The sequence below is a fragment of the Vidua chalybeata genome, chromosome 12 (assembly GCF_026979565.1).
Source record: "Vidua chalybeata isolate OUT-0048 chromosome 12, bVidCha1 merged haplotype, whole genome shotgun sequence".
Taxonomy (NCBI): domain Eukaryota; kingdom Metazoa; phylum Chordata; class Aves; order Passeriformes; family Viduidae; genus Vidua; species Vidua chalybeata.
The window spans coordinates 14,790,108-14,813,819 of NC_071541.1; the positions used below are offsets into that span (position 1 = coordinate 14,790,108).

Consider the following 23,712-nt stretch of genomic DNA (forward strand, 5'->3'; position numbering starts at 1 on the left):
AGGTGCGGCTCCTCCCGGCTCGGCCGCGGTCCCGCCCCGGGGCGGCGCGGCGAGGAGCGGCCCCGCGCTCCGGAACGGGCGGTGCTGCCTGCCCAGCCGTTTCCTGCCCGGGACGCGGCGGAGCGGAGCCGAGCGGAGCGGAGCCGAGCGGAGCCATGACTCACCAGACCGGCATCCACGGTGAGCGGCGCCCGCCGAGCGCTCGTGTCCCCCCGCCCCATCCCGGGGGCTGCCCCCGCCGCTCGGCCCCCGCCCCGGGCCGGGCTGCCCCGCCGCGCCCCCCGCCACCGGCACCCCCGGGGCCGCGCCCCGCGCATCCCCGGCCCCGCCGCGGCGAACTGCGGCGGTGTCGCGACAGCGGCGGCGATGGGGGCGATAAGATGAAGCTTCCCGAAAGAGCCGGCAGGTTTCCTGCGATTAGCGGGGGAGGGGGACGCTGAGGCTCGGAGCGTTTGGGTGCCGAGAGGAGGTGCGGGAGGGGGTTCGGCCCCGGGGTGCCGCCGGTGCGGGGCTCTCCCGCATCCTTTGTCTGGGCTGATGCTCAGCACCCGCCGCGACGTGCTCGGACAGATGTGTCACGCTCGTCTGCCTGGCCGCAGCCCCGGCCACCGCTCCCTTGCCTACGAGGATGCTCGGCCCCAGCTGCTCCCCAGCCCTGGGGAGCTGCGGAGAGCCCGAGTGAATTCCTGCTTCCCGATTTCTCCGCCCTCTCCCCACAGGACCCAGCCAGCACCCCGACACGGCGGCTTCTGCATTTCTCAGTGTGCTTGGTGCATGACTGACTGTGTGTCCTCACGGTATTTCCCTCCTGCCCCTCGCCTTGCCAGCTCAATTAGCAATATTAATCAGGAGTAGAGGTGCTGCATAATTTATGTAACCAAATCAATATGCGAGCAGGGATGTGAGAGCAGCTGCCCCTGGAGCCCTGCTCTGTGCGGTCGGGTGTGAATCCAGCCCGCAGCGTGTCCCGGGAGGGAGCTGGGACGTTGGCCTCACAGCTCCCTGGTCAGCACCTTTGTGCCGGGGAGGGAATTTGTGTCTGCTGGTCCTTCATGGCAAGAGCATCCTTGTTCCTTCAGCATGGTCGAGAACATCCCTCCTCTCCAGTTGCTTCTGGAGGGGCTGTAGCTGAGAAGTGGCCAGCGATGATGCTTAGATGTTTCTCCTGCTTTTGCTCAGGAGAGCTGGTGCTCATTGATGGCGTTTGGGTTCAGGTTCATTGCTTCTGGCTTAAGCTGAGATCCTGAAGCATATGCTCTACTTAAATCTTCCTTGTTTTGTAAAAATATAACAATAATTTAAAAAGTTAAAAGTGAGCAGGATGGACCCCTGCACCCACCTGAGCTCTGGGTGTGCTGGCCCTGCTCTGCAGAGCTGTCCATGGGGTTTGGGCAGGCAGGGCCTGCTGCACTGTGTGCCCCCGGAGGCTGCTGCCTGTTGCTCTCTGGCCATGCCCGGCTGCTCCTGTGCTGCTGGTGCTGTCCTTCCTGGCACCCTGCAGCTGCCAGGGAGGGAGATGTGCCAGCTTGGCTCTCTCTGAGAGCACTGACCTTCGCTGACCTTGGTTGCCCACTGCTTGGCAAGCTGTGCCCAGTGCTGGGAGTCACCGTGCGGCACCGTTGCCCGTAGGACGTGACGTGCCCTGTCAGCGGGAAAGGGGAAGGGACTCGACTTCCCCCAAGGAGCTGCAGCGGTGCAGGGTGGGGATGGACCTGATGACTGTCCTGGCAGCAGATTCCTGGGCTGGGGGCGGTGTAAAATCCTCCCTGTGGTTATGGAAAATAGGTTGCGTTGGGTGGCCTCGCTGTCGCAGCATCTTGGACATCTCTGGGTTCTCTCTCCGTGCCCTGTTGCGCTGTCTCTCTTCCGGGAAGCTGCTGTTTCCTCTCTGCATGCAAATCTGCCCCTCCAGCACCTGTGATGCACAACTGGGGTGCTCCAGGCTTTAAGGGAACCCCCCCCCCCAGGTGGATTTGGGATATTTCAGTCTGCCCCACCCCGTCAGGGTGATTGAATTATTCTGTTTGCTCAGCAAAGAGCAGATTCCATATCGAATGAGGAACAGCAATCCCACTGCTACTTTCATCCCCTCTGCTGAGGCACTGAGGTCTCTTGTTTGCTAGGAGGAGGGATTATTCACTTCTTCCTGGTTTCTGGGGCCTTGTTTTCTTTGTGTGCACCCAGCATTTTCTGTTTCTTCACTCCCATTTCTCCTGTATTTTCAGGAAGACATCTGCTCCCAGGGGAATTATGATCAGATTCCGCAGCTGGCTCAGGGGAGGTTGCAGACAAGCTGGCAAGGGATTTTGCTTGACACGGTGCTAGATCTGTGTGAGGCAGGGTGACGTGGTGGTGGGGAACCCCGGAGCAGCCCCTGTGGGAGATACTCCCACGTCATCCCAGCTTTTGGAGAGAAACAGGAGGAGGGGAAGCTCTGACAGCTGGGGGATCAGGGAATACAATCAGGCCTGAGCCTTTCATGCAGGGGCAAGAGGGTAATTATTATTTTTTTAGGTATCTCAGGCAGCTCTCTTGAAGGTGCTGGCAAGAAAACCAGGCTGCCATGGAGACTGCCAGGCTGGGGAGGCGGTTGGAAGCTCTCAAAGGGTGCTGTGGGCTTCCTGGGGCTGGAAACCTGCTTTTTAGCTACAGCTGGGAGGATTCATTGAGTGTTTTTGCAGTTCCTGTTTTGCTCTGAATGGCATTACATTGGAACAGCATTTGCTGCCTGAGCTTAGAACCTTGGGAAGGCGATGCTGAACCGGGGCTTTGATGCTGGTGGGAGGTCATCTGCTTTCAGTTGCTTCTGGGATCTCTTTCAAAACCACTGTGTAGAGAGAAAAAATCTCCTAGAGGGTATTTTTTCATCTAGAAAGTAGAGAAATCAAATGCATTTTGTTTCTTCAACCCAAAAATAGAGTTTGGTACCTGCTCTTTCTGGGGGAGGTGGTAAGATCTGGGGATAGGGGAGGACCTTTGCTCCCATCCACAGCTGAGCTGCCACTTCGCCCCAGAATTTTGCTTTGGGAATGCCTCTGGTAGGAGTGGGTGTTTGCTTCAGGAGAAGCATAACCATGGTGCACATGGGCAGGATTGCTGTCAGATGGGTAAAAAAAGAGCAGTAAGGTGGGACCCAGGAGCTGCTGGGTCTGCAAAAAGTCTTAGTGGAAAGCAGGCAGCTTCCTGTCTCTCTAGTGAGAAGAAAACAGGACCTTCTCTGCCCATCCAGCGCATCATTAGCCCCTCTCCTCTGGCTGTGCTGGGAGGCAGCACTGGCTCCTGAGGCACCTGGATGCACAAATTTGGGGGGCACCTTTGGAATGCTGGGGGCACCCCCTAACCAGAGACATGTCAAAAGTTGCCATCAGCGAAGAAGAAGAAGGACAAGGGATGGCTGGTTCATGGTCCCTTTTATCCATGGGGAACAGAGGGCACTGGGCTGCTGCAAGGATATTTTTGAGGAGCCAGACCCAGTCTCTTTTCTGGGGCCACCTTGGAGGTTGATGCCCCCTGGATGTATGGCCCATATCCAAGTGGAGGGCACGTCAGGATGGCCAGAGCGGCAGCACCGCTATCTGGAAGACAAGATAAATGAGATGTCAAACCCCTTGGAGTGAAGCAGTGGTGGGATAGAGGAAATCCTTTGGAAAGCATGCAGTGAGAGACTAAATGCAGGGAGATCGTGGCCAGGGTCTGTCCCTGGGTGCCTGCCCCCTCCAGTGCACAAACCAGTGCTCTGCTCCTTTACTGGGCAGAGAAAAGGAACAGCAACCAGCAGCTTCTGCAGGCAAGGAAGGACCATGTGTGCTGCACCACCACTCTGCCCCAGGATCCAGCTGATGCTGCCTGCAGGGTGATGCTGCCTACCCTGGAGCAAGGGAAGGGGGGAGTAACTCCAATCCAAGGTGGCAGAGTGCAGACAAGACAGGTCCTGGGCACACGTGGAAAATCAGGTGTTGAGAAGCAAATGTCTGGTGTCAGGCAGGTGGCTCAAAGTCTCCGGGCAGGATTTGCACTAAGGACCAGGAGCTGTCCATGTGAAATCCTGCAGGAATACAATCTAGCCCCACAGAAAATTGGGAGAAAAGCTTTGCTTGTCTCCTCTCTTGCTCCCTTTTCCCCCTGCCCCACTCCCTTCTTTCTATTTTCTTCTGACATCTGTAGCTTTTTTCCTCAGTAAAGATTCCCTGCAAGGACATATTTATTTTTTCCATGGTGAGAAATAAAATCCTCTTACTGCTTAAACTGGCCAACCGTGTCCATTGGCAGAAAAGCTCTCTGCAGCAAGTGAGTTGAGCAGGCACTGCGTAAAGGAGTTACACTGGGATAGACTGAAAAGAAGGAATTTTAGCAGCAGCAAAAGCTATTTTGTGCCTGTTGCTGTTGTATCCTTTCCTGGATGCCCAGACCAGGAGCTGGGCAGGGCTGTCTGGGCAGGGAAAGTGTGGGTAATGCAGGTATAACCATGTTTTATTCATCACCATCTTGACTTCTGTCTGGCCAAGCATCCCTGGAACTTGGACAGGTTTTGCCTGAGTTTGTGGCTGGATTTTTGGCTGAGTTTCCCTGCTGCATCCCAGGCACGCTGTGCCCCGGACAGTGAAAGGGAAGCAGCCGCTTGCAGTCGCATCGAGTTGAAGATTATGTCCAGGGAATGAAAGATTGATGGCCGGAGGCTCGGGTTTCCCGTCGGGAGGGCAAGGTGACTTGATGTATTGAGAGAGGCATCTGTTTCAGGGAGCATGTATTATTGATCTGGGCGCTGCGTGGGGGCCATGGGGAGGGGTCAAACAAGCAAAAACGTGCTGCTGCCCCAGCAAGTGGGCGAGAGGCCGGAGGAGGGGACGCGCGGGGGAGACGCTGCGGCTGTCGCCTCCATCCCCGGCTGTCGCCTCCATCCCCGGCTGTCACCTCCATCCCCGTCCCGCGGTGCTTCCCGGGGATTGTGCCGGTGGCTCCGCTGGCACCCGGGCATCCCCAGGGAGAGAGTGGCCGTTGCTGTGGCTACGGCTGCCATCACTGCCTCTCTCCCCCTCCGGGCTCCTTGCAGCCCCGCTCTGCTCAGAGAAGCTCACTGGGGCTGTAAACAGCAGAAAAAGGCTCAGTCTGGTACCTGCAAGCACCATTGTTCAGCAACTTAAACAAGAACGATGCTTCAAGCCCGGCACGGAAATCTCCTGGGGACTGATCCAGGGCACATCCCAGCACAGGGCATCCTCTGGCTGCCAGCAGCGTGTCTGTCAGGAGGTGCAAGGATCTGGCTGCCCTGCTGCTCCCTCAGCTGGGCGAATTCAGGCTTTGCTCTGCACCTTTTGGTCAGTGCTGCCAGAGGGCAGGCACTGTCCTGCCCTCCTCCCACCAGCTCCAGTTCTCCTCTGGCAGTTTGCCTGTGGCATCAGGGCCACCTGAAGGCCACTGCTGGCCAACCATCACCTCCCTGCCACGCCGTGAGCTGCTGGGTGTCCTGCTGTTATCAGCTGTCTCTGCTCAGCCCTCCATCCCAAATGGGTGGCAGGTGCCACTGGGCTGGGAGGCTGTGTGGGACAAGGGGACCTGGGACCTGCAGTTATCAGGCTTCTAAGTGCAGGCTGTTTGTGAACAGGGGACAACTCATCTGCAGCCTACAAACAGGTGGGAGAGGGAGGTGCTGCAGGACTCAGTGGCTGGAGGCGATTTTGGGCTGGGGTGTGTGTGCTCACCAGGTCTGCCATGAAGGTCGACAGCAGGGCTGCCTTGTAGAAAGGCCAGAAGGTTCCTCAGATGGTGCTGGGCTCACGCTGCCTCAAAGCAGCAACATCCCCAGCAGCAATCTCCATTTTCCAGGGCAGGGATAGAGGCATGGTGTCCTTCCCAGGGTTTGGGTGCCCTCAACATGAGATTTCCCAAACTCCAAGGTGGGTCTTGATGTTCCTGGTTGGAAAACCACTACAAGCTGTTCGTGATTTTTCTTTTCTTCCCTGAGCTGACCAGCTGCAGCTCCTGCACGCTGTGCCCTCTGGCACAGGTGCTGTGTGTGCTGTGCCTTGCTCCTTGCACGATGCTGAGCCTGGGTGTGCTGTTTGTGCTGTGCCTGCAGCCTTGTCAGCACCAGATAACATGGTCATGCTCTTGTTCGTGCCTTCACAAATGACTTTGCCTGCAGCAGTGTGAAGGGACTAACCTGGACTCGGCTTGTGACCCACCTTTCTCCTCTGGAGCTGCTGGACCCTGCCAGGTCTGGTCCTTTCTCCAGTTATGGATATTTGCTTCCCATTGAGTTTCATCCTATTTCTTTTTTTCCCAGCCCATTTCTCCAGTCTCCTGAGAGAACGCTGAATTTTTCTCGAGTGCACACTTGCATCTCTTCTAGCTTCCCACCTAACAGCTGCAGGAAGCACTATTGCAGCTGCCAGAAGTGTTCATGGAAATGTGGATAAAGCTGCACCCACCACAGGTGCCCAGGACACCTTGCTCGATCCCACCTCTGATCCTCCCTGAGTGAGTTACCCATGTGGTTTTGTGTCTGTGCCATGGAGGTTCACCACCCCCACGTTCCCAAGCTGGCAGCTGACGCTTTGAGACACTTAGAAACTGGGCTGAGACCCCTGAAGCCCACAGGTCTCTGGCTCTGCTGGAGGAAGCATGAGGGATCTCATGCATCTTGGCCTCGGCAGATCCACACGGGCTGTAGCCCAGCTTGGATTTATTTCTGGATTATTTGTTCCAGGGTTTTCCAGGAACCCTTGTCTAGAGGGTGAGTTGGATGTGTGGGTCCCTTTCAGTCCTCTGCCCTGTTGCTCCTCCCTCTCCCTTGGTTTTTATGGTTTTCCTCACACATGGGTTTTTCAGCTCTTGAGTTGTATCCTGGAGACTTCCTGGCAGGGGATGCCATGAGGCACCATCTCCAGGGTGAGGTCTCCTCCAGCTCTTCCTCCAGAGCTGACTGTGGACTTCTCTATTAATATTTCAGGCACGCAAGCCATCTCGTCAAGTCTGCTGTGCCAATTAAGTGGTAATCATGCCGTAATGAAGCAGTGCTGAGCTCGTGCTCAAACCTTCCCTGGTTTATTCCTCTCCCTCCTCACTGGCTCTTGGCTCTGCATTGTGAGAAGCAGAAGGGGACATTGGAGACACTCTGGTTTTTATGTAAATGAAAATTGCTTTAAAAAAAAAATCAGCAAAATTAAATCTTGCAAGCCCCCTCTGAGGTTTTTTTGTGAAAGCTTTGTTGCTGTCTCCTCTAGAAATAGTCTCCCTCCTTGGAAGAGGCATTTCCTGTGGTGCGCTCGGCTTCTCTGGCAGCATCCAGGCTCTTCCTCACCTCCTTCAACCCCTCGGTACCTGCACAGAGCCCAGTGCTTGGCTGTCACTGTCAGCCCCTCAACTGCCAGTCATCCCGGCTGTCGATCTTCAGGGCACTCCTAGCATTTCCAAGAGGGCTACAGGGCTGCATTTGCCCAGACTCCTGATTTTCCAGACCCTCCACCTGCCTTTGGCTTCTGGGAAGGATGGGGTCAGACTGGAGGGATTTGCAAGCTGGTTAGTGCTGCAGAACATTCCTATTTCTTCCCTGAAGTTGATGCTGTAGAAACATCCAAGAGCGATGTTATTCTCTCACAGTTTTGAAGTGTAATAGGAATTGGTGAAACCTGAAGCTTATTAGGAGTTTTGTCTCCTGCATGAGGTTTCCTGGGTGTATAAAATGTCTTTTTCTCTTCCTCTTCTGCCTTGTACGTGTGCAATAACCAAAGATGCTGCCAGAAGGAAACAGCCACTCTCAACAGGGAAAGGGTCTAAAAATATCGGCATATCCTTGGTTGGGCACAGCAGGAGTGGGCTGAGCTCCCAGCTGGCACTGGGAGAAGGTGAATGTCTGCTCTGGGAACTGGGAGAGCTACAGGCCCTGATGCCATTGGAGGGAGCATGCTTGTGGTGGGATTACACCAGCAAACCTTCTGTTTGTCCCCTGAAATGCCATTAAGGAGTGACACGCCTTTGCTGGAGTGTCTGTGTACCCATTCCTGCAGGGTCCTGTCGGGATGGCATCTCTGGGTTTGTGTGGGAGCTGCTGCCTGCAGGGAGCCAGCCTGCAGCTCTTCCTCGTGTGTGCCTCTTCTCTCTGTGGGAGAAGCCACGCAGCCCTCTGATCAGGGCAGGCTTTGGGCCGGTGGAGCAGATGCATCGCAGAGGTGTCACTGGTGGGGGACAGGCAGGAGTTTCCTGGGAGCTCCCTGGGGATTCCCCCTCCCTCAGGGCTGGGGGAGCTTTGGCAGTGCCCCAGCCCAGGGTCTGCCTCCAGGGACTGAGGGCCCCACTCAGTGACAGTCGGTGGCCGCTCAGGTCCCTTGTGCGGTGCCGGGTACCATCGAGGCTCCTCCTGGGGCTGTGCCAAGGGTGGTACCCAGTGCTGGAGGGGCTGCAGGGACTGGAAATGGCTCTTGAAGGGATGGCTTCTCCTGCCACATGCCTTAGCTGTGGATGCTCTCGGGCTCCAGGTTCCTTCCTGCTGCTGGCACAGCAAAGCACAGGAATGGAGGGGCTGCTGATGGAGATTCCAAGCACAGATCCTGGTGTGGGCTTAGGGGCATCTGCCCAGGTCTCTAATCTTTGCAACACCAGTTTCTTGAGTACTTCTAACAAGAGCAGCAGCTTTTGAAATCACAGGGCTCCCTTTGCTGCATGGCTGCATCCAGGAAAGGCTTGGGTGGCTTTAGGGGGAGCCAGGCCAGGAGATGATCCTTGTTGGGGGGTTGGCCCCTCAGAGCCACATCTCCTGGGCTTTGCCTTCACATGGAGTGCGTCCCGGGTGGCACGGGGAGCTCTGTGCCAATGATGCTTCCAGGGTGGGCAGATGAAGCCTCCATCCAGTGCACTATCCAGTGCCTCCAGCTGCCTCCTGGTAGGATGCTGAAGATTGGTTGCTGTTGCCTGGTGCTCAGGGAGCGGGGTGAGGAGGAATGCTCCCTGAAACGCTTCCCAAAAGCCTTCTGCAATCCAAGCCCTGCCAGCTTCAGAGCAAAACCCTGGGGCTGTTGCCTTTCCCTTCCCCACGGGCTCAGCTTCAAATCAGCATCTCCAGTTTGGAGTTGTGCTGGTTCCCAGCCTCTCGGGAGCAGCATCCTGCCATGTGTCACAAGCCCAGGACATCAGAGCCTGCCAGGACATCCTCCAGCCACCCCGGCTGTGACAAGCCTGCTGCTCTGTGAAGCGAATCAACTTGTCACTTGAGCTCTCCCTGCCTGCACTGGCCAAGCCATCGTCTAAATTTGGGTGATTATGTTCACCCAGGCCAAGTATCAGGTTCTCTGGATCACATGTGCTCCCAGCTGCTATTTAACTCTGACGCCTCAGGGAGACGCAGCACTTCTCTCCCAGCTTTTTGGATTATGTGTTATTGTTATTTTTTATTATAATTTTTTTTTGGCACCAGAGATTTAATTAATTTTTTTTTTAAGTTTTAAATCCTGCCAAGTTGGTCCCCTTTCTGGTCAGTCACTGAGCGACCCAGCACCTGCTTTGATTGTTAAATCTGATCACAATGTTTTTGGTTCTTTCAGCCACCACAGAATTAAGGGACTTTTTTGCCAAAGCCCGAAATGGTTCAGTTCGGCTCATCAAGGTCATCATTGAGGACGGTAAGTCCCATTTTTAAGTGCTTTGATTTACACTCTGTTCTCTGTCTGTTCCCTGTTTCCTCTCCTCCTTTCTTCTTCACCACTGTGGTGCCAGCTTGTGTTTTTGTAAACCTCAAGGAAAATGCTCCTGGGGCTTCTGGGCATGTGGCAACCCAGACCTGAAATACAAGCCCAAACTTTGGGTGTGCTGGTGAGCAGCTCTTGGAGCCCCAGGCCAGCTCCAGTGGGGAGCAGTGACTTTGCCAGCAGAGCAATACCAGCCTGGGATCGGTGCTCTGTGGGGGCTTTTGCTGCTGCTGTGTCATATTTTATTACGGGATCTCTGTGACAGGCTGCTGCAGGGACCCTGGGACCCTTGCTGGGGGTGATGCACAGGCATCTTCTTCCTGGGATGTGTCATCCCACAGCTGGCAAGGAGATGCTTGGGGCAGGGGGGTGCTCTGTGGCTCCAGGTCCAGCACAGGGCTGCAGTGCCATCCTGTGAGGAATTCCACACTCTGAGAGCCATCCCATCCCATGGGCTGCCCCTAGCCCAGGATACAGGCTGGCACCAACCTTGCCCCTGTTTGTCCCATGGAATGGGTCCTTTGGGTGGCCTCTGCATCTGTCAAGCAAGTGAGCAGAGCTGAGCACTGATTGAATGTCCCAGCAGGCAGGGAGCTGCCCTGGTGTAGGTTTTCCATCACCTCAGCCTCATACAATTGCATATGAATGACTTGTTTCTCACGGCAGCAGCAGGGACATTACTGCCCTGCCAAGCTGCTGTCACCACCTCCCCTGGGTGGGCCACCAGTGCAAACACCGAGGTGGATGTGGTTGTAAGGAGCCTGTGGTCATAAGGAGCCCACCTGACCTCTGGAGAGGCCACAACGTCCCGTTCAGAAGAGCAGCGTGACTGGAAGTGCATGGGACACATCAGTGGAACTGCAGCAGGGCTCAGCAGTGGTGGCTTTGTCCTTGGCAAGGTCCCCATCGTTGGGGGATGAAACATCCACATTGTTTCTTTGGAGTGTCTTTGACAACAATTTTGTATTCTCAGTTTCTTTTGCTTTTCAAAAGTGGGAATCAGGTTTGTGTTAGGATAAGCCATGCCCGTCCCTGAGCCTGGACTTGGGATCCTTAGGGCTTGTGCCGCTGGGTTTGGGTTGTGGCTGCTGATGCCAGCGAGGAAGACTTTTTATCACCAATGGAAAACATTTCCCACCATCTCTGCTGTGGCTGAAAGGGATTTTTTTTATCTGTCCATTGTCAGCAGCAGGGCCACCACTCTGCTGTCACACAGGGGACATCAGCCTGCTGGTACTCAGCAGAGAAGGACCCTTGGGCACTAAGAGTGGCCAGGCAGATGTCACAGCCAGACAGAAAGATGCTCATCCTGGAAGGGAGGTGTCCAGAACTGCCTGGGGAGGACATGCCAGCTGCCCTGCCTGGACAGAGGATTGGGAGAGGAGCCTCCCTCTCTGCTGGATGGCTTGCAGCACCTTTTGCCCTGTGGAGAATTTGTCTTGGGGCATTTTGGAGCAGACAAGTGAGTAGAAGGAGAGGAAGATGGTGCAAGGAGCCTTATGGCAGATGCTCTGTGTCTGGGCATCTCCAAGACCACCACTGTGGCTGAGTGACCCTTTGGGAGCAATTTGAGAGGTTGTTTTGCCTTTGGAGAGCTACTGGGAAGAGCTGAGATTGGATGGAGGAGGGAGTAGGGGAGCAGGATGTGCACCAAGACTCAGCAGCAGTTTCTTGGCATGAGAGCAGCTTGTGCTCCAGCATGTTTTTAGATGATGCTCTGCTCCTCACTGTCAGCAGGATTTGGGACAAGATTGGCTTTGTGGACTTCCCTGTTGGATGCATTTCTTTACTCACAGGTGATGGTGTGCACTGAGTTTTGCAGATTGGCACCCACCAGAGCTGCAGGCAGGGCTGCCTTGTAGAGGCATTTCAGGGCAAGGCAGGGAGAGCTGGGGGCACCTCGAGGGCCAGACACGCTCCCAGCTCTGCTTTTCCAGCAGCAGCTCCTGGGACAAACAGAGCCTGATACAGCCAGTGCTGTGTAACTCTGCTGAAGGGCGTCTGCTCTGAGTTTCCCCTTTCTGACACTTCCCAAGGAAGAAAATTTGTCCCTGCATGGATTGAGCAGAACTGCAAAGAGCTCAGGGGAAAGTTGAAGGCTGTAAGCTCACAGCAGCCCGGCTGGGGTCGGGCTGAGTCACAGCCCGGGAATAGCCTGGGGTGACTCAGCACTGATTGCTTTGTGCCTGAGGTGTTGCTTTGTTTTGCAGACAGAGATACCCTCGAGCTGCCAGTGGGTTTGGCCCCGCGAAATTCCTGCAGTTTCTTCTTTGTAATGCACAAATCCATTCACAGAGCTTTGTGTTTATTTTAGGAGTACATTGAGGTTTTTATGCTTCCCTTTCTCCAAACAGCTAGTTTTGCAAAAGGTAAAGTATTACAAGCACCTTGTTCTCTGCTGTCCTTGCTACTGAACCAGAAACTGGTGCCACCCATGCACAAATAACTGGATTGAGTAGTGGTGGCAGGTGCCAGGGCAGGGGAGGGCTACGCTGCTGTCATAGGGGATGTCCTGCCTGGGTGGGAAGAAGGGGTGAGTAATTCCTCCCAAACCCTTCATTCCTCAACTATTTTCCTTAAAAGCTTTCCCGCTGTGAGATTTGGAGCTGCTGAGCTGAATGGGTTGGGAGGGAGAGGGTTGTGCCCCAGCCAAGGGGCTCCCTGGCTCCCAGTGGGCAGCGGGGCTGTGGGCAGAGGTCCTGGCAGGGCATGTGCCTGGCCAAGCGTGCCCTCAAGTGCTAATTGCCAAAGGCCCCAAAACATTTTGCTTTGGCACCCCCAGAATTTCCTACATCTTGTTCTGAGTCCTGTAAGCTCCCCCCAGACCTTTCTGCATCTACAAATGGAGTAAAAATACAGGCTGTTTTCCAGCAACCTACACTGGTATCCCCAGCACCACCACTTTTCCACCCAGCCACCCCAAAGCTTGGCTTGATCCTTGCCAGGGTGTGGATTCATGTCTGTAGGATGCCTGCACCAGTGTTTAAATCCCAGCTGAGCAGTGCCCAGCTCACAGGGCTCCCAGTCCCACTGCCACTTGCGTAGCAGCTGAAAATAATACCTTGAGGTGTGTTGCTTCCAGAGGCTGAGCCTCTCCTGGCAGCGTGGTCCCCCTCCAGGCTGGGGACTGTGGGACATCCCTGCTGCCCACAGACATGGGCTTTGGGTATCAGCTCTGATTTTGACCCCTGTGAGGTTACAGGGGACCCAGTGAGAGCAGCTTTGGCCCATCATCCTGGATTTTGCTGAGACCATTACTTTTCTCAGCACCCAAAATGTTGGTGGTTCTCTGTGTCCCTGGTGAGGTGTTCTAGTGACCCTAGGGCTTGTCCAGGCGGGATGGGGGAGGTCTTGTGTTCCCCTGTGGGCGAGGAGCGATGGGTGGGGACTGCAGAGCTGGAGGGAGCAGAATGGAAGGAAGTCACAGGTGGTCACCAGAGAGACTTTGCTGGTGAGGCAAAAATTATGGTAATGATGGCTCCATTTTAGTTCAGTGTGAATGTCCCATGGAAATTCTTTGGAAAAGGGAATCTCAGGGATTTTGTAGCTGCCAGGACACATCTGTTCAGAAAACCAAGCCTCAGACTTGCTCATAGTGAGTGTTCTAGTGTTTTCTTTGATAAAAACTGGTTTAAACATGAGATCTTAAGAATCTCACCCAGCACTAGGGATTTATAGGAAGCATTTCCCAGGTCAACAGTGGAGGTGGGAAAGAGGAGGGGAAGAGATGGTTGACAGGAGGCTGGCAGAAAACCAGCCCTCCACAGCAGCCACAGCCCCATGGTCTCTCCCGGTGGGAATGTGCACTCCTGCATGTGACTCGAGGTCATAATTTGTTCTTTTGCAGCACAGCAGCATTGCTGGTGCTGGAGCTGCAATGAACCCTTAGTGAGCCGCCACCTGGTCCTGCAAGATGAAGCTTGCTTTGGTCTAACACCACCTTTGCTGTGTTCTCCTTGCAGAGCAGCTCGTGCTGGGAGCCCACAAAGAGCTGTCCCGGCGCTGGGACGCTGACTATGACACCTTGGTGCTGCCCTTGCTGGACGAGCAGCAGCCCTGCTACGTCCTGTACCGCCTGGACAGCCAGAACGCCCAGGGCTACGAGTGGCTCTTCATCTCCTGGTCCCCCGACAGCTCCCCGGTGAGCTGCAGGCCCTGGCACCCAGCCTGGGGACAGGGACACGCCGGGGGAGGTGTAGTGGGGAGGAGGTGCTGGCCAAGGGGACTTTGCCCTGGGGCTGAGGAGGAGCGTTCACACCCTGCTCCTGGTTGAGAAATGGAGACTGCTGTGGGGATGGGGAATTTTTTAAGACACAAAGAGATACACTGGGACTGTGTCTCTGTCCCATTTCAGTGCTAGGTGAGGAAGTGGAGGAGCTGGGATGTAGAGGGGGGAGTGGTGTGGACCATGAGGCCAGGATGGACACATCCCACCATGGCTCTGGCCATTGCTGGGAAGAGCTGGCACTGACACTGTTTTGCCTCCCTGGCCCTGCTCTGCTGGAGGCTGATGCAGAGTGGCTGCCAGCCCTTCTGCAGGCCTTGCTCCAAAATCAGCTGCTGGAGCATGACACAAAAGGGCTGGTTGGATGGGAAGCAGGTTTAGAGGATTATCAGTGGTACAGCTTGGAAGATGCCATCGTGTTGAGCACATCAGCTGAAGTTTACTGATGTGTTAACACATGTGCTTGTCTTCTATATACATATTTGTCTGTGTATATATATGTATATGTGTGTATATATATTCCTATGTATTTATTTGTTATATATTTATTGTAATCTATAAGCTAGATAGATTTACTGCCACATTAATACATGCACTGGCCACATATATAAAGATATGTATACAGGTGATATAGATGTAATTTTATATGCATGTGCATATTTGTGCATGTGTACATGTACATATACACGTGTATATATAATCATACATATTTTAAATACATACATCTTTCAACAAACCACAGAGGCTCTTACTGCAGAAGCACAGTGTGCCCAGGAGCACTTGCCAAAGCTCTTCCCTGCATTGTGCAGAATGATGCAATAGAAGTGCCAAAGGCAAAAGTCACTTTTAAGTGTGTCTGTGGTATTTGTGCCTCCTCTCACTCAAGTGCTGGTGGGAAATGGTGCTCTGGAGTTCAGGGGCTGGAAAGCAAAGCATGGAATAAACTGTTGGATTGTGGGCAGCTCTTGGCAAGGCTGCGGCCCTAGAAATAGTGCTGGTGGGTTTTCCCAGCTGATCCCTACCTAGGGATGCTGCCATTAAAAATCAGACTGAGCTAGAAACTCAGTGGGTGCTCCCAGGAGAGGCTGAGGTGTGTGGAGCCTGTGTGGGGGGGTGGTGGCTGTGACCTCTGGGCCCCTCTCTGGTGCCCCTGTGTGACAGCACTGCCACCCCTGTCCTGGCAGGTCCGGCTGAAGATGCTGTACGCTGCCACCAGAGCCACTGTGAAGAAGGAGTTTGGCGGGGGGCACATAAAGGACGAGATGTTTGGCACAGTGAAGGTACCGTGGTGGGTCCTGGGCAGCCTTTGGGTCTGACCCTGAGCTTCAGAGCCTGCCTGGAGCTCAGTGTGGGGGTGGTGGATGTGGGATGCTGGTGTTTGCTGAGGGGACAGCAGGGTGTTGGTCCTCCACACCGCTCCCTGCGTGGCTTTCTCCTGCCTGCATGGCTGTGGTCTGTGACAGAGAGCGTGGAAGAGGTGGGAGGGAGGCTGCAAGATGTGGAGCTGTACACTGAATGGCAGAAGTGCCAGGTGGTGGCAGTGTCACTCCAGCAGCAGCAGCTGCCTCCACGCCAGGGTTATCCGCTGCCTTGCATGGAGGTTTCTCCTCCTGTTCCATGGGCAGAGGGAGCTGCACAGCCAGGGCCTCCTGGACATCAGTCCTGCTGGGGCCTCTGGTACTGGTGGAAGCCAGGGAGCATTCCTGCTCTTCTCCAAGGTCCCTCTGCTGCTCCTGGGCTATGGGCTCTGCCTTTCCCTCTCACTTCCATGCTCATGAAACAGCCAGAGGAGCCCACTGCCACAGCCATGGGCGACTGGGGAGGGGCAGGGTGGTCAGAACAGACAAATGGAGTGTGGGATTTGCATGGAGGAATCTGAGAGCCTTCAGGTTGGTCCTCCCGGTCAGGAGGGAGCCCGAGGCTCTCTGGGTTGCTCAGACTCAGCTCAAGGCTGGGGGCACACCCAGCCCTGCAGCGATGACCACCCGTGACACTTGCCCTGTGCCTCTGTCTGCAGGAGGACGTGTCCCTGAGTGGTTACCAGAAGCACGTGTCCTCCTGCTCTGCCCCCGCCCCGCTGACCGCAGCCGAGCAGGAGCTCCAGCAGATCCGCATCAACGAGGTGGGTGTGCAGCAGGGCTGGCTGTCCAGCAGAGGTGGCTGTCCAGCAGGGCTGGGTGTCCAGCAGGGCTGGCTGTCCAGCAGAGGTGGCTGTCCAGCAGAGATGGCTGTCCAGCAGGGCTGGGTGTCCGACAGCCCTGGGAGAGGAGCCTGAGGCCCTCTGGGCACAAAGGGATGAAGGATGCAGGGAGTGAGCATTCAGCTGAAAGGGATGGCTCATTTTTACTTTGCTCTCTGCTGTTTAATATGTTTCTGTCCTTCTCAAGGTGGATGAGCACCCTCACAGTCAAATTGGTAGCATAAAGAGGAATTTACATTACTCCTTTTTTCCCCCTTGCTTGGACATGAGCTCAGGACAATGTTTTACTGATAGTCAGAAGATGGTTTGGGGCTGAAAGCAAGTCTCTAACCCGTGGGTATTGGAGGAAAAGCCAGAGCTGAGTTTGAAGATACTCAGGCTTATCTTTGGACTGCAGCAGCCTCCTCTCCCATACACTTCCTTTATGTCTATAAATACGAGGGATGCTGTCCCAAGAAATACAGATCTTAGCCTGTAGTTGGGGGCTTATGTGCTGGAAAGGATGTGGAAGTGGCACAGGGTAGGGCTGGGGGCACACAAGGCTGTGTGCCCGTTGTTCCCTGCTGGCCTTTCACAGCTCTGTGGTGCTGTGGCACGCTGAGACAGAAAAGGTGTGCTCACTGTGGGGGGAGACCGCTTGGAAGCAGTGCTTTGTTTTGGGATGGGGGAATTTCCCTTAGATACATGGAAAGCTTTCCTCTCTAGAGGAGCATCCCTCTCTTCTGCCTGTGCTGGGGCTGTGCCTCTCATGGATGGATCAGGATGCGTGGGAGATGTGAAGCCAATCAGCCTCATGGCATTAATTAACAGCACAGATGAGGCAGGAAGTTTCTACCTGTCCAAGCAGGTCTGGGGGTGATTTCCACCTGCCAAAGCAGGTCTGCAGGTGGCAAAGGTGAGGGACATTTGGGAGATGACACCAAGGGGTGGTCTCCAGGTGGGTCTTAGGGGAGTTATCCCAGCTGCCAGCCTGGAGGGCCTGGGCAGAATTTATTCTGGAGGATCCAAGGAGATGCCCATGTTTGGAGAAGAGAGAGGTGCTGACGGTGACTGTGTGGTTTCTTTGGCACCTTGGGACACCTGGACTTGATGATTCTTGAGAGTCCCTTTTGACTCAGCTGATTCTGTGATCTGCCATCACCTTGTCTGGCCTGTGCTGCAGGATTAAGTAGTTTTGGGGGGCTGCTGGGCAGTGTCTTACAGGGCTGTATGGCCCAGGTAAGTGGTGCTTGTGATGCTCATTGATCTGCCTCATTCTCCTTCCCTCCCAGCCTTGCCTTTGTGAGATGCAGCTCCTGGACAGAGGTGCTGCTGGTGTCTGGTTTGTTGGGGGTTATTTTAAGGGTACATGATCCCCTGTGTCAGCCTGGGCCACAGGGTGGAGTCACTGACATTAAGAAAGAGATGAAGATGAATATAGTTTTGCCTGTGGATTTAAAGGTGGGAAGCAGCCAAGTGCTGGGTGTGCTAAGGGGTCTCTGTGTTGGTGTTACAGCTTGGTACAGTGATGCTTCCAGCTTTGTTCATTGCTTGCAGCTTGCAGGGTCCCTTGTGCACAGGCTCTGGGGCCTGGAGTGTGCTTGCATGTGACTGTTGAGTTTGGAGGAGCAGATCCAGTGCGTGGGAACGAGTGGTGAGGGCCAGCACTGGCCTGGGAACTGGCCCTGGGGCAAGCCCTGACCTCAGCACTTCTGTGGGTCTGCCCAGGCCCCTGCAGGGTCCAAGACCCTGTGCATCCCCTTGTGTTCAACCAATCCATTAGGATTTCAGGAGAGGCACAAGGGACATGGTTTATTTAAAAGCCACCAGCCCACAAGTGCTTTGCTGTGCCCCTCGCCTGGAGCTGCTGCTGGGCCCCACTGCCTCCCCTCCCACTCTGCTGACTCACAACCTTCCAAGACACTGGCCAGACCTGCAGCCTTCACCCCACACGTGCCTGTGTTTGTGGGCAGGCAGAAGCTGCCTGGGGTCCTCCCCAGCCACCAGAAGAGTGTGGAGAGGGGATGGGAAGAGAAGGGCAGGTGAGGGCTGCAGGGCAGCAGCTTCAGGGCCAGCAGAGTGGCCTTTGACACCGAGCAAGGAGGGACTCAGGTTTGCACATCCCCCAGGGAGCTGCCCAGCCTTTGGCAAAGCAGCTGTTAGGCTGGGGTTTGAGGATTGGATGGACAGAGGTGATGTCGTGAGCTAACCCTCTTTTTGATAGCTGGGTGGGAGCTCATGGAAATTTGCCACCTGCTATATATATACATGTTTTTAATAGCTGGAAAATGCCAGCTTTACTGAGCTGATAGTTGTCAGCAGACCGTGGGCTAAGAAACAGCTTTGAATTTGGCATTGAGCTCAACACCCACGCCTTGGGAGCCTTTGTAGAAGTGTTGCAGGTTCAGAAACATGGGTGGAGGGGGAGCTGGGCATATCCCATTGGCAGGCCCATGGGGCAGAGGAAGGCAGCCTTGGAGCTGGGGGAGGAGGCAGGAGAATTGAAAAGAAACAAAGGTGGGGGTGCCATTGCAGTGGGTAAGGGGGTGTCCTTCACAGCTGCCCCGCAGTGGTGGTGGTGCTTCACCAGAACCCTCCCATGAGGGATTTGCCATAAGACAGAGAAATGCTCCTCAGGCAGGGTCAGCACCACGCCAGGAGGGAGCAAAGAGGAGGAGAAAATCTAACCTAAAGAAAAGGAGATAAAATAACCTCCCAGGCAAGCCTGCTGCTGGCAAGGTTGGGAGGCTGGGATGCAGCACATGCTCAGCTGTCCCAGGCACTGCTCCCAGGCTGTGCCCTGGGGAGTGCTCAGGCAGCCAGTTTTTAATGTTTCTGAAAAGGGAAGGAGTAGAAAATGCAGAGGTATATGGGGGAGTTGATGTTGCTGGGACAAATTTCCATCTCCTGGTGTTTTTGGACTTCAGCATGCTTTGTGTCAGAGCTAAGGTCTCTAAGGTCCCACTGTAACTCTGCTGGTCTTCTTGCATTTATGGAACAGAAAGCTGTGGTTCTGGAGGTGTTGGCAGTGGTAATGTCCTTGTGCTGCACCTCTCCACAGGGTGGGACCAGGTGAACTTGTGTGTGTCCTGAATCCCTGGGTGCTTGCCCTCAGGCCCTTGCTGGTGCCACAGCACCCTGGGGGATGGCAGGACAGCAGAGCTGGAGGTCAGCTGGACTTGGTGCCCACCTGAGCAATTATTTCCCTTTCCCGAGAGCTGCACATCAACACCCTGCTCACCCTCCAGGATGCTTGGCATGGATAGAGGCCTGGGCATTTTTTTCCTCATAAACATTCCATATATGCTCCTTAGTGGAGGATAGCCCAAAAGCTGTTGCTGCAAGTGCTGGAACTCCTCCAGACCCTGCAGTGGGGCCACCCTGACTGGGGAGCCAGGAGGAGATGGGGCAGGGATGGGCTCTGCACAGGGATGTTGGTGGAGACCCTGCATGCCCAGGCTCAGGGCTGCCCTGGCTCTCCCTCCCGCTCCTCCCCAGCACTGGCATCTCCTGTGTCATTTTTTGCTGCTCTCCCTGCCCACATTGCTGGATCAGCCTTCCCTGTGCTCCAGCAGAGGTGGTGCAGCTCCCTCCTCCTGGCACACCCGTGTGTCCCCCTCCCTTCTGCTCTCACATGAGCTCCGTGCGCCATTGACAGTGTGTCTCCTCTCCCCACGCTCGCAGGATTCCTGCTCCCAAGACTCGAGCACTGAGATGGTAGGCTGCTCTGCCCGCTTGATGCCCAGTTTTTCCTTCTCCTGGCAGTGTTTTCCTGCATGCTCTGCTCCGGGCATCTGGCTCCATCATCTCCCCAGGGTGTGGGTGCTGCGTGGGGCTGCTGTTACAAAGGGCAGCCTTAATGAGACCCACTTTGGTGCTGCCGAGTGGTTTTGAGATGTCAGCTCAAGCTCTTGTGTTTCTCTTGGCATGCCTTGACTTCTCTTCCTTTTCTCTATCGGGGGAGGGAAATGAAGAAAGAAAAAAAACCCATAAAGGTTGGACTCCCTCCAAAATCCCCAAAACCGATCGCAAAGGAAAGGGACCCACGCTCAGTGCAGAGTACCTGGGATGGTGTTGCTGTTGCTGGAGTGTTTCCTTGGGAGGGGGTCTTGAGGTGGGAGGGGCTCCTCTGCCATCGGGGTGACACCGTCTCCCTGTATTCTGTGGCAGATGGTGGGGGGCTGTTGCTGCTGCCCATCGCTGGTAGAGTACCCCGACCCCGAGGAGGTATGGTGTGCCTGCCGTGTGTGCCCTTCTCCTCCAGGCCCCATCAGGGACCCCTGCTGTGGCTGGATGGAGGCACCTGGAGCGATTTGATGTCTCTGCAATCTCTTTCTCTCCCCTCTTTGAAGTGGGGTTTGTTCTCCTGGCCTAGGGGGTGTGCTCGGGATATGGCTGGCAGTGTCTGCCGTGTAAGGGTTGTGGGGAAAACAGCGGCTGGGATCTTTCTGAGCTGTGGATCTCCAATCCCCAGTTCCAGCGTTGGAGGGGATGTCTGTCTGCTGCAGTCAAACCCACTGAGGGGTGGGGGTGCCCAGCTGAGTGCTGTGATTTCAGGCCTTTCCCTGTCACCCAGGCTGCAGTTGGAGATGATCGGAGAGGACACGTGCCGGTGCTGGTCACAGCATCCCTGCCAGGGATTCACTGGGAAACACTGGTTTGGAGCTGGTCTTTGCTGAGAGGGAAGCAGGAGGTGTGGGGGTGCATGGCTGGGGCCGGGTGATGTCCTGGAGAGGTGGGATGGTGACAAGCACCACCATCCTGAGCCTGGCTGACTCTCAGTGGTTTAATGCTGTGATCCCTGTGGGACAGGTGTCAGACACCTCCTTGGATGAGAAGCCTTTAGCTGCAGAACCAGCTGTTTTTCCTGTTCCTCCCTTCCCCACCCTTTGCCACTGTGCCCTGACGCTCGAGGTGGTCTCCATCCCCAGGTGAAGACGGAGATCAGCGTGGAGAGCAAGCACCAGACGCTGCAGGGCCTGGCCTTCCCCCTGCAGCTGGATGCCCAGCAGGCCATCCAGGCTCTCAAGCAGAAGAAAATCAACTACATCCAGCTGGTAGGTCCCTCACATGGCTTCTCTGTGCCCCACTCCCCACATCCTGCTGCTGTCTCTCACTCCCATCTGCTCCCTGTCCCCTCTGTCCATCAGAAGCTGGATCTGGAGCGGGAGACCATCGACCTGGTGCACACGAGCCCCACAGAGATCACTGACCTGCCCAAGAGGATCCCCCAGGACTCTGCTCGGTACCACTTCTTCCTGTACAAGCACTCACACGAGGGAGATTACCTGGAGTCTGTTGGTGAGAGCCTCAGCACGGGGAAAGGCCAGTTTGAGCCTGTGCCAATCCCCGTTTTCCCTGGACCATTGGTTGCATGGGGAGCAAGCAGGGATGAGGATAGGGATGGAGCCTTGAGTCAGTTCCCTCCTGCAGTGGGTGCTGGCAAACCCTTTGGTGCCATGTGCAGGGCAGGTCTCTGGGTGCTGCCCCAGAGCTCTTGGTGGTGGGTGGTTTGGTTCCCTCTGGTGTTGCAGGAGTACCAGGGGAGATTTGGGAGGGGTGATGGATGGGATGGCTCACCCTCTCTTGCAGGATGTTATCTGGGACTCTGGGCTGGAAAAGCCGTGAGCAGGGTGGGATGCAGCCGGTGCTCCCTGGCCATGGGCCCGGGCAGTGCCACAAGCCCTGCTCTGTTTTTGCAGTCTTTATCTACTCCATGCCCGGGTACAAGTGCAGCATCAAGGAGCGCATGCTCTACTCCAGCTGCAAGAGCCGGTTGCTGGACACTGTGGAGCAGGAGTTTTGCTTGGAGATAGCCAAGAAGGTGAGAGTGAGCCCCCCAGAGGCGATGGAGCTGGACACTGCCAAGGGGCTGTGCTGCAGCCTTGGTCCAGCCCCTCTGATGGGCTTGGGGGCAGTTGGGTGCCCCAAAGGCGGGTGTCAAATCCCAAGGGAGCTGCTAAGCCCCTGTTTCCCGTTGCCGGGCGCAGATCGAGATCGACGACGGAGCGGAGCTGACGGCGGAGTTCCTGTACGAGGAGGTGCACCCCAAGCAGCACGCCTTCAAGCAGGCCTTCGCCAAGCCCAAGGGCCCCGTGGGCAAGCGGGGACAGAAGCGGCTGATCAAGGGGCCGGGCGAGAACGGCGAGGACAGTTAGATCCCGCGGGGCCGGCGGTGAACGGACACCATCCCTGCGGCGCGTCCCGCCTTCCTCTCCGCTGACCTGGGGATCTTTCCCTCCATCTCAGCCTTTTTTTGTTTTTTTACCTTTTTTTTTTTTTTTTTCCTGTTTCATTCCTTTTTTAAACATCTGGATGGCTCGCTGCACCCGGGGGCAGAGCGATGGGGAGGGTTCAGGGTTGTCGCTGGTTCTTTTCCTCCCGTCCTTGTGCGAGCCCCGGGGCTGCGGGGGGAGGACGGGAGCAGCAGAGCCATGTCCCCAGCCTTGCTCCTGCCCCCCTCAGGGTCACAGCCACTGCTTTCAGTGTCCCCTGGGTGACTGAAGGACACACTCACCTGAAAGCTGCTCTATGCAAAGGGAAGGGGGTTGATTCCTGTTTGAAAAGAGAAAATGCTTCTTTCCCTGCCCCCCCAGCCTCCAGACTTTGTTCCCCTGTCCCACTCTTGGTGTGCACGGCCCCTCTGCCCCAGGCTGGAGCGATCCCGCACCCCCTCAGGGTGCGGGCAGGACCCCCTGTGGGGTGGGCTTTGCTTCCTGTGGGATGGGAGCTTCTCCCTGCAGAGAGCCAGGCAGCGGGAGGTGGAAGTTCCCCACTGAGTCCTGAGCTCAGCCTGGACCTGGAGAAAGGTGACTCTGCCTTTGGGTGATGTTTGCATCCCCTTTTTGAACTGCCCCAGTAAGGTTTTCCCCCTCAGAAGGAGCTGTTACAGCCCTGACTCAGCCCTATCCCTGTTTAGGAAGGCAGCTGAGGGGTTCCTGAGCCCTGGTCCCCCATCTCCATTCCCCAGCCTTCACCATTACCTTACCCCCAGGTTCTCAGCTGGGTCTCTGGGCTGGGGCAGCCCCATGTCTCAATAATCACATGGGCTACTCCAAATCCTTGTGTGGGGGAGCATGACAGCCCCTGTGTGCCCCTGGGGGTGTCCCCAGCCACCAAGGGCCATCATCGGCTCCTCAGTCCGAGCTTGGCACTGTGATTTGGGCTGCACTGGGGCTTGGGGGGAGAGCACCTTGCTGCTGGGTACCAGCGAGGGCTCAAGAGCCACCTGCCTCCCTGAGAGGATGGCAAAGGGGTCAGTGAAACCTGCCCTCTGCTTTCCAGCTGTGGCAGTGAATGTCCAGATGTTGCCTCGCCGGAGTCAGGGGGTTGAAGCTGGGAGGAGCAGAGCACACTGTACTGAACGCTGTATTTTCTAAAGAATAAAGTATTTTTAAAACAGTCTGATGCTCTTTGGAGATCACCTGGGTTCCCCACGTTTGGGCATTTAGCAGCTGTGGGCTCTGGAGCTGCAAAGCAAATTGCTTGGACATCATGAGCTGGGAGCCAGCAACTCTCACAACCTGCCTGCCCTGGCTGAGTGCAGCCCTCACCACCTTGAAGGACATCCACACTTCAGTCCAGGGGTCTGGCACAACCACACTGCCTGGCAGAGATTTTTACACTGA

General features: G+C 55.7%; 1 protein-coding gene across 1 annotated transcript; it reads left to right on the forward strand.

Annotated features, from left to right (window-relative positions):
- The first annotated feature begins 89 nt into the window (after nucleotides 1-89).
- TWF2 (twinfilin actin binding protein 2) lies at nucleotides 90-23,486 on the forward strand. The gene is made up of 9 exons (XM_053954033.1): nucleotides 90-180; nucleotides 9,537-9,614; nucleotides 13,643-13,821; nucleotides 15,090-15,185; nucleotides 15,923-16,027; nucleotides 21,016-21,141; nucleotides 21,235-21,385; nucleotides 21,787-21,908; nucleotides 22,075-23,486. Exons 1-9 carry the CDS (start codon nucleotides 156-158, stop codon nucleotides 22,240-22,242), a joined length of 1,050 nt encoding a protein of 349 aa, XP_053810008.1. The 5' UTR covers nucleotides 90-155; the 3' UTR covers nucleotides 22,243-23,486.
- The last annotated feature ends 226 nt before the right edge of the window (nucleotides 23,487-23,712 follow it).